This window comes from Acipenser ruthenus, chromosome 58 (genome assembly GCF_902713425.1).
Source record: "Acipenser ruthenus chromosome 58, fAciRut3.2 maternal haplotype, whole genome shotgun sequence".
NCBI classification, from domain to species: Eukaryota; Metazoa; Chordata; class Actinopteri; order Acipenseriformes; family Acipenseridae; genus Acipenser; species Acipenser ruthenus.
The window spans coordinates 484781-494608 of NC_081246.1; the positions used below are offsets into that span (position 1 = coordinate 484781).

Sequence of the window (9828 nt, forward strand, 5' to 3'; positions counted from 1 at the left end):
TCATTAAGATACATCACCAAATTGAGAAGTATTCTTTCCCACTCAGATACCGAGAGATTGATGCATGCTTTCGTATCTTCTAGAATTGATTATTGCAATGCCTTGTTCTCTGGTATTCATAGCCATGTTATATCTTGACTGCAACTTACAGAAAATGCTGCAGCTTGAGTTTTAACCGGGATTAAGAGACGAGATCGCATTACTGCTGTGCTGGCATCTCTGCACTGGCTTCCGGTCTGATTCAGGATAGATTTTAAGGTGTTGCTTTTAACTTACAAGGCATTAAATGGCATTGCACCATCGTATTTAAACAATCTTTTAATGTCATATATTCATAGATGTCCTCTCAGATCACAGAATGCCAGGTTGCTTACAGTCCCACAAATTACAAAAAAAACAAAACACACAGGTGGGAGAGCATTCCGTTTCACTGCTTTTAAAACAAGATTAAAAACACTTTTGTAATGTAATGTTTTTATGCTAAACTGAAGTTCCTTTTATTCTCTGCCTTTACTGTTTTATGTCTTTTTTCTTTAGTTTTATACTTCTCTTGCTTTCTTTTAGCATTTGTCAGTGGTTTTTATTCATGTGAAGCACTTTGCAGCAATGTTGTATGTGAAATGTGCTATATTAAAAATAAAGATTAGCTATTATTATAAATTGGGCCATTCTGATTTCCATTACATTAAAACTTCATGCTTCCTCCATGTTTGACAGTTGGTGTCACACACCGAGGACCCATCCTTTCGCCTACTCGACGGCATACAAAAACCCTGCGTGATGAACCAAAGATTTCAAATTTTGATTCATCGGTCCATAAGACCTTCTTCCAGTCTTCAGTAGTCCACTTGTAACGATCACTCTGCACAACTGAGAAGCAGTTGCACTGTCCTCCCCAAGGAGAGACTACTGGCCCTATTCCTATAGCTAAATAAGTCAGCAAGAGTGACAGACAGCAAAAGCAGGGACGTCAGAGGTGTCAATTTCAAGAACAATCAGTTTATTATTGTGAACAATAAAGTCAACAAATGAAAAAATGAACAAATGAAATTAAATGAATAATGATAAGAAAGTAATTCAAATAATTGCAGGTGACAGGTAAGAATAAAGCTGGTACAGATAAATATGTAGGGACAAACAGAAGGCTAAACAGATTCGCAAAGTAGAAAATGAATGGTGTCCGGAGGGTCTCCAATAAACCCACACTCACAAACACAACCCACACAGATAGACAAAAGACAAATAAATAGATACAGATGAAAACAGTGTCTTGTGGAAACAATTACATTTAACAGTCTCTGTGGCAATGGTGGGAGAATGACAGGTAGGCCCAACAAGTCCAGTAATAGCAGGGTAATTGAAATCCATACAAAGTAACAAAATAACAAAAAATACAGGAAACAAAGTATCAAATTAAAGTAGAAACAATCCAAACGAAAAAGAAATGATCTCACCCACAAATAAGGCAATCCAGCAAAGTGTCCCAAAATGATGGTGATTGTAGAAGGTTGAAAACATTGAGTACGTTGAAATTGTTGAGACTGTCCAGTAGTGTTGAGTTGAATGGTGAACAGTTGTTTGGAAAAAATCAGGAGGATCAGGAAAAAATGGAGGCTGTCACACATAAAACAACAAACACTAAACAGACCTAGAAAAACAGCTAAACTTAAACAAGTAACAGTGAAAACAAAAAGAGGAATTTAGACAAAGTGCAGCAACAAAAGAAAATGAACGGATGCACTGGAATTATCTAAGGATGGTAATGGATTCACTGAAATTTAAGTAGAGAAAATGCTGTAGTTAAATGGATTCCTCTGAAAAAGGGAGTCTCCCTCAGGCCTGATTAGCCAGCTTTAATACAAGTGCTGGCTACTAAGGAGCTCTGAGATTGGAGGGGTGGAAATCTGAATGAGCCAATGGGGAGAGAGGATGAACAGAGGGTGGTTGCAAGGAACTATGGGAAATGAAGTTTTGACCTGGCCAGGCTACTGACCCTAATTAAAGGGACAGGTGGGTGAGACTTACACCCACATTATGTAGCATGGGAATTGCTACACACTGGCGGTGCTTCATGGCCCAGGCAAGCCTCTTTTTCTTATTTTGCCATCTTAGCAATGGCTTTCTTACTGCCACTCGACCTGTCAAACCTGCAGCTCGAAGTCTTCTCTTCACAGTTGAAACTGAGACTTGCTTACTTCGACCAGTGTTAAGCTGTGCTTGAAGCTGTTGTCCTGTGAGCTGCCTATCACGCAAGCTGTTGACTCTCAGAAACTTGTCTTCTGATTCTGTTGTGGCTTTGGGTCGTCCAGACCTCTTCCTGTCAGAGTTTCCTCCAGTTTCCAAGTGCCTTTTGATGGTGTAGGAAACTGTACTCACTGACACTTTGGCTTTCTTTGCAATTTCTCTAAAGGAAAGACCTACACTTTTAAGGGTTATAATGGTCTGTCTGTCTTCCTTTGTTAATTGCCTTTTTCTCACCATTAAGAGAGCAATATACTACTTCCTGCAGTACAATACTGTCCAAATAATTCTTAAGAGGGTGTAGTAACACAGTCTGTTCCAACACTGCATTTATACAGACAGAGGGTTTGTAAGTAATCAACAAAAGTTGAGACGCCTGTAGGAATTGTTAGCATCAACTTTCAAGGCTTAATTTACTTCCATTGCTGCAAAACAGCTGTAAGTTGTTAACCCATTACTTGTTCCCTGAAAAAGGCCTTTTTGTATAACTCTGAAATGTACATTATTTTTCAGTTTTTGGTAACCTAAACTTTTTTTTTTTAACCTCTGGCAGTTTACCGCTTACCTTTGTACCATTTCAGGTTATTCACTGGACTTGAACTGCTTAAATTTCAATAAAAACTGGAAAAATGGGGGTGTTCTAAAACTTTTGACCGGTAGTGTATATATATATATATATACATACATACAGTGCCGTGAAAAAGTATTTGCCCCCTGTCTGATTTCCTGCATTTTTGCACATTTTTCACATTGTATTTGGTCCGATTTTTTTGTGGGTTGTAGTAATATATAGAGGGAGTCATATACTACCATATCAAAGTTTGGTGCTTCTTTCATTTGTTTGGTGTGCAAGGTAATCAAACATGCAACCTTCAGGTGTGAAAATGTTATTGCCCCCCCCCCCCCTAGTTAACTCAAACCAATTAAAGGTCATTCCAGTGGAACAATTCATGAGGAGGGGTTTTTAAAATTGTATTTATTTATTTATTTTTAAATGTCTAAGAGACACAAATGGCAAAATCATAGATGAAGAAAAAAAATAGCAAATATATTAAATGATTACTTTTCACAGGTTTTTACAAAGGAGGACACGGACAACATGCCCCACATGTCGACCTGTTCCTATCCAATTTTAAATAACTTTAGCATAACAGAGGCAGAAGTGTTAAAGGGACTAGGAGCTCTTAAAATAAACACATCCCCTGGGCCGGATGAGGTCCTCCCAATACTACTCAAAGAAATGAAAGAAGTTATTTACAAATCGCTAACCAAGATCATGCAACAGTCTCTAGACACGGGTTGTACCGACAGACTGGAAAATTGCAAACGTAATACCGATCCACAAAAAGGGAGACAAAACCAAACCAGGTAACTACAGACCAATAAGCCTGACTACTATTATATGTAAACTCATGGAAACTATAGTAAGATCCAAAATGGAAAATTACCTATATGGTAACAATATCCTGGGAGGCAGTCAGCATGGTTTTAGGAAAGGGAGATCGTGTCTAACTAACCTGCTTGACTTTTTTGAGGATTCAACATCGACAACGGATAACTGCAAAGCATACTATTATTATTATTATTATTATTTATTTCTTAGCAGACGCCCTTATCCAGGGCGAATTACAATTGTTACAAGATATCACATTATACATTATTTCACATTATACAGATATCACATTATTTTACATACAATTACCCATTTATACAGTTGGGTTTTTACTGGAGCAATCTAGGTAAAGTACCTTGCTCAAGGGTACACCAGCAGTGTCCTCCACCTGGGATTGAACCCACAACTCTCCGGTCAAGAGTCCAAAGCCCTAACCACTACTCCACACTACAATCTGTTTCATAGATTACTAATGTGACATAACAAAATCAGAATGATCTACAAGATGATGAATGGTCCAAACAAGATGTAGTTCATATGTTCCACCCGTGAGTGTACATTTTTTATCTGAAATGATTAGGAGTCAGACTATTTATCAAGCAAGTTTATTCTTTTGTTTTCAGTAAATATTTATGTATTTTAGTTCAGTTTAGTCCTGGTGTTTACGTATCCTCAAGTGGCTGAAGATCTGTGAATTCTCTTGTGTCCTTCAAGACCCAGCAACTGACTGAACTCACCTGTGAGTTTTATCGTGTCTTTTAAGTGACTGAAACTCTTCAGACATTCACTGCATTGAGAAGATTTCTCTCTTTGTGAGTCCGCTGGTGGATTTTCAAGGAACTTAAATATGTGAATCTCCTCCCACACTCAGTGCAGTGATAAGGCTTCTCTCCTGTGTGACTGCACTGGTGTGATTGAAGATTTCCGAACTGCGTGAATCTCTTCCCACACTCAGTGCAGTGATAAGGTTTCACTCCTGTGTGAACACGCTGGTGTGTTTTCAGATTTTGTAACTGCGTGAATCTCTTCCCACACTCAGTGCAGTGATAAGGTTTCTCTCCTGTGTGAATGCGCTGGTGGATTTTAAGATTTTGTAACAGTGTGAAACTCCTCCCACACTCAGTGCAGTGATGAGGTTTCTCTCCTGTGTGAATGCGCTGGTGTCTTTTAAGGTTTGATAAATAACTGAAACTCTTCCCACAATCATCACAGGGAAATGGAGTCCCTCTTGTGAGATTTCCTTTAGCAGCTAGAGAAAAAAAAGAGAAGAGACCAAGGTTATTGTACAGCATTCTTACACATTCACTCTTCTGCAGAGCTTCCCCTCATAACCATGACCAACTCCTAGAGTGAACTCTGATGAGAATACAGTCAAACCCGCTTAATATCACTCCTGTTAATACCAGCCTCCTTTTATTATCATCACATTGAAATTTGCCAGGTTGAATATAATGGGTGTCAATGAAGACAAATGCTTGAGGATATTACTTTGATTATCAACACACTCTGGTTAATATCAGGTCACTGATTTCCACCCACTTAATATCACTTTGAGGAATAAAAGTATTAGATCAGTTTTATATGCAAGTGCTGTATTGAAATGTTTCTTCTGGTGACACTTAGCAACCTGACTGGATTTGGCATCACCCAGTGATGAGACACGTGATCTCAGCACCACTATAAAGCTGAGGGAGCAGCACAACTGCAAACAGTCTACCAGAAACAGGGAAAGGCAAAGATCTAACAGCATTCAAAACAGGCAAGATAGCGGGTGCACATCTAGCAGATGCCACAGTAGGAAGTATAGTTATGTTGCAAGCCTTTGACATAGTGGTTGGGCAGCCTCCCTAGCTTAAATTGAGGTAGAACTGACAAAAATATTAATCTTCAGTACTAGGGGCGTGCAGAGGGTGCTTTATCTATATCTGTATTCAGGGACGTCATATTCATTATGCAGAGCGCAGCCGGATCTGAGCGTGGTAAAACTGGAAGTACTCTGAGGAGTCCAGATTGCATTAAAACATTTATTTGACAAACAATTTAAAATTATTTGGAGGCTCTAGACAGTTTTCTTTTACTTTTGTGTGTAATTAAGTTTAATTAGGACTTTGGGCATGATGCATCAAAAGTCTATATAAAGGGCACTTGCTTCTTGTGGGTTATTTTAGTATCTACAATTATTTCAATGTTTATGCAACAAGTCAACACGTAGCTTCTTTCCAAAATGTGCAACTCAAATGCTGCAATGTGTTGTTTCCCTAGGTTAAAAAAACAACAACAAAGCAACAAAAATATAGGAAGTTGTGTGGTCCAGTGGTTAAAGAAAAGGGCTTGTAACCAGGAGGTCCCCGGTTCAAATCCCTCCTCAGCCACTGACTCATTGTGTGACCCTGAGCAAGTCACTTCACCTCCTTGTGCTCCGTCTTTCGGGTGAGACGTAATTGTAAGTGACTCTGCAGCTGATGCATAGTTCACACACCCTATGCCTTGCCTTGTATAAAGGTGTCTGCTAAATAAAACAAATAATAAAAATGGCCGATCCTTACACTATTAGCATAAGTGTTCCAACCCCCACAAAGCTGTGATTGACTGAATTACTCTCTTAAACTGTGATTGGCTGAATTATTCTCCCTGTAGACTTGATAAGCATTACAGCAGACCAACTGCAATCTACCAGGAAGTGTTAGTGTCTTTATTCATTACTTGGAAAAAAGGCGATATGTGTTAGAGGTACAGATATGATATTCATATTCATCACGCCCATATTCAGCAAACTTCTGGAGTTCAGTAACCAGTTTCTGCGAGATTAGTAGGCAGCTCAATGTTTCTTGTTTTGTATAATTACCTCTAAATCCCAGTTCACATTCAGGTGGACAATCATCACACAGGCTGGATCCCAGCTGCTTGTTCTCCTCAAGTGTACAGACATTATTTTCAGCAGGAACTTCCTCTGCGATGGGGACACATTCCTGTTCTATGAATTCCTCTTTAATAGGAACACATTCCAGTCGAGGGACCTCTTCATCTTTAACACATGTCAGCTCTGTACCCTGCTTTAGACTTGAACACCACTCCTGGTTAAATGACTCCTGTAGTGTGTAAACTGCTTTTATCCTTGGACCCTCCTGTGCTTCAGATTTAGGCATTGCACGGCTCTCTTTGGGATCTGTGTGAAAGAAAATTGCACAAAATTATTTACTAGCCAGGTTCCTCTACAAAGCCAGCCCCTTGTCAGAATTCTACTGAGAGATGTCATTGGGTCATTCTGGTGGAACAATTTATGAGGAGGGGTTTTTAAAACTGTATTTATTTATTTTTAAATGGATATAGTGCTCCCAGTTACATTACCCTGCTTTTAATGCCACCAATAAAAAAAATTTACCCTCACTGGAACAAACAGTTAAGGAATACAGCGAGCGTCCTCTACTAACACAACCAAGTCAATACACTCTTTACTCCCAGGAGCTTGACCGTGGAAGTCTGTGAAAATGCATCATTTCCCAGAATGCCTTAAACAGGTACAGAACTGATAGTTTAAGTGATCAGCTAACCTGAGACAGCTGTGTGTGATTTACTGTGAGAAGGTCAGTATAAAAGTCCTGAGTAAACAAGCCTGTGTGGCTGTGCGAGGGTGAGGACCTGTTTAGAGCCGAGTCCTGACAAAGAGACTGTATTATTGAATCAGTCTTCTTGGTCGTGTCTCCAGTCCAAGCTTCCATATGGCCTTCTCCCAGTATTGTGCACAGGCCATCGCTTGTGGTGTAAACAGATCTTGTGGAGTGCATTGAATCAGTGAACTAGAATCTGTGCTTTTGCAACTTTATTACTGTGAATGTTTGGATTTTGTCATTAAGCAGATCAGCCATCTGACAGAATTATAATCTATATTGAGTTCAGTTAGCCCTCCCAAAAGGAGTTAGGGTTTGTTTTGTGTATTACTTGCTTTAACTTAAAATTATCACACCTTAAGGCACAGAGCGCAGTGTTTGACAAACATACAGGTATTGCCCTGTTTAATAATAGTATTGTAGCAGTGTGTTTTGTCCACCACCATCGTTCATAAAAATGTACCAAAAGCACATCCATACTAATTAGACTGATCATGGTTTACCAGTATTGACTAGTACTTCCAGTTTGCAGAAAACCCATTTAAATCTTAAATTAAACTAGGGCTGGGACCAAATCAAAACTCTGACAACCCGCGAATCGCACTTAACAAAACTGTATTTAATAAAGTTTGTGTTGTTGTTTGTAAGTATCCTATATCTTCTACTCATAAAAAGAAAACGCTATTACATACAGTTTTGTTAAGTGCGATTAGCGGGTTGTCAACGTTTTGATTGGTCCCAGCCTAGGTGGGATGTACAAACAGACCAGTACTTTCGTATAGTGTGGATAATGAATTAGACTGGTGTGCTATTAGGACAGTGGAGTCGAGTTATTAACGGGACTCATAATAAGCGCTTTAAAAGTGTCTGAAGAAAGATTCTAACCAAGACCTCACCAATAAAACTGACTAAGAGGTTATTTAAATTGTTAGAATAAACAAGCTATACCATCAAAAAGATCAATCTTACCTTGAAATAATCCCTGGATCTCGTTCCTCTGAAAGTCTTGTTCATTGCAGTCGGGGTTCATGTTTCTGAGAGGTTGTTTAATGTCTGCATCTGCAGCGTTCATGCATTCCCGCACTGCTTTCAACTCGCTCTCTGATATTTCCAATCTCAGCTTCAGACTTTCATTCTCTTTCTCCTTTCCAGCCATTTCCATTCGGAATTCAGTGAATTTGCCGCCGACAACTTTTGTGATTTGGCACAAGACGGTGTCTACAGCCGCTTTCACTGCGTGCTCGATGGTAGAGGCGAGCTCGTCTTGAAAGAACGACACGGAGACGCTGACGTCCATCTTCACTGGTTTCAGTTTGGTTTTAATTTAGTATTTATTTACTGGAGAATTAACATGCACATAAAATCAGCACTTCTAGTGTGATAAAGAATGAAAACAAACAGACTCGTTTGACTTTTGCAAGGAGTAACTTTCCCGGTCCAGTCTGGGTTTTTAAATAAAACAGAAAAGGGACTCTGTTTTAGAACTAAGTGCAGGTAATAAACGAACACAAAATGTATAAATCATTCGGAAACATTTTAACCGAACATAATCTTTCAAACAGCAGGGGCTAAAATACTGTAAACCCAAAAACAACTCCACTCTTCTGCCAGCCCTAATATAAACAAAGAAATCGTTTCAATTTCTGAAGCGAAATGAGCGCGTCACCAGTAGTAGGCGTGCCTGGCTGTAATCGTCACGTATCATTGGCTGCAGAAACTCAACTCAACCCATCTTGCGAGACTGATTGGCTGTCGACTCAAGGGCGGGATCGCCTTGAGAAGCGGAGGTTTTGAAACTGGATGACAGGGTTCGCCATTTTGGCTCCTCCTGGCGTTGTGTTTTCATTTGTAATCTCCTGCGGAGGATCCGAAATGGCGCCGGTTTCCTCTCTTTGCGTTGTGCTCCAAATCTGCTGCGAGTGTGTGAGTCGTTGTTGTGTTTGATTTATTAACGGATTGGAGTGTTTTGTTTTGTTTTAAACTAAATAATTCCAGTTAAAGTGACGGTTTAGATATGAAACGGTCGAATATAAACAGACAACATCTTACGCACCGACTGCAGAGAGACAGAGAGAGAGAGAGAGAGAGAGGTAAGGAAAACGTTACATATTTAATAATACACAGTGATTTTTTAAAAATTGTATTCGTACTTCAGTACAGTACACTACATATCGATTTCAAAAACGGAATTTAAAAACTGAACTGCAGAAAAACGAGGTTTTGATCGGATCTACACGAGAGTATGTTGAATCTGATGTTGTATTGAATATTAATGTGCTGTGATTCTCAACTGCCAGGCGTTAGGGAACAATACAATTATCGCACCAGCTGCAAAAAAACTAAACACAGGAATTGTTAATAATTTACAAGGTATACTCTTTGTATTTTGCTAAACAAAAGAGGTACAGTTATCGGGTTCTTTTGTTTAGTAAGCTGGCACTGTAAATGAAACATGGTGAGGTATAATTCTGTGCCACCCAGAGGCTAAAGGGTTAATTTATGAAGGTACATCTTCAGACTGGTCACTTTGATGCAGGTGTACCAGAGGTGTGCCGTGTGTAGGACGGTGTTCAAATGCAATTTTAG

General features: G+C 39.3%; 1 protein-coding gene across 1 annotated transcript; it reads right to left on the bottom strand.

Annotated features, from left to right (window-relative positions):
* Positions 1-3540: 3540 nt before the first annotated feature.
* Positions 3541-9221, bottom strand: LOC131724989 (zinc finger protein 239-like). The gene is made up of 3 exons (XM_059018219.1): positions 8212-9221; positions 6480-6800; positions 3541-4883 (listed from the first exon to the last, which is right to left on the bottom strand). Exons 1-3 carry the CDS (start codon positions 8537-8539, stop codon positions 4411-4413), a joined length of 1122 nt encoding a protein of 373 aa, XP_058874202.1. The 5' UTR covers positions 8540-9221; the 3' UTR covers positions 3541-4410.
* Positions 9222-9828: the final 607 nt, after the last annotated feature.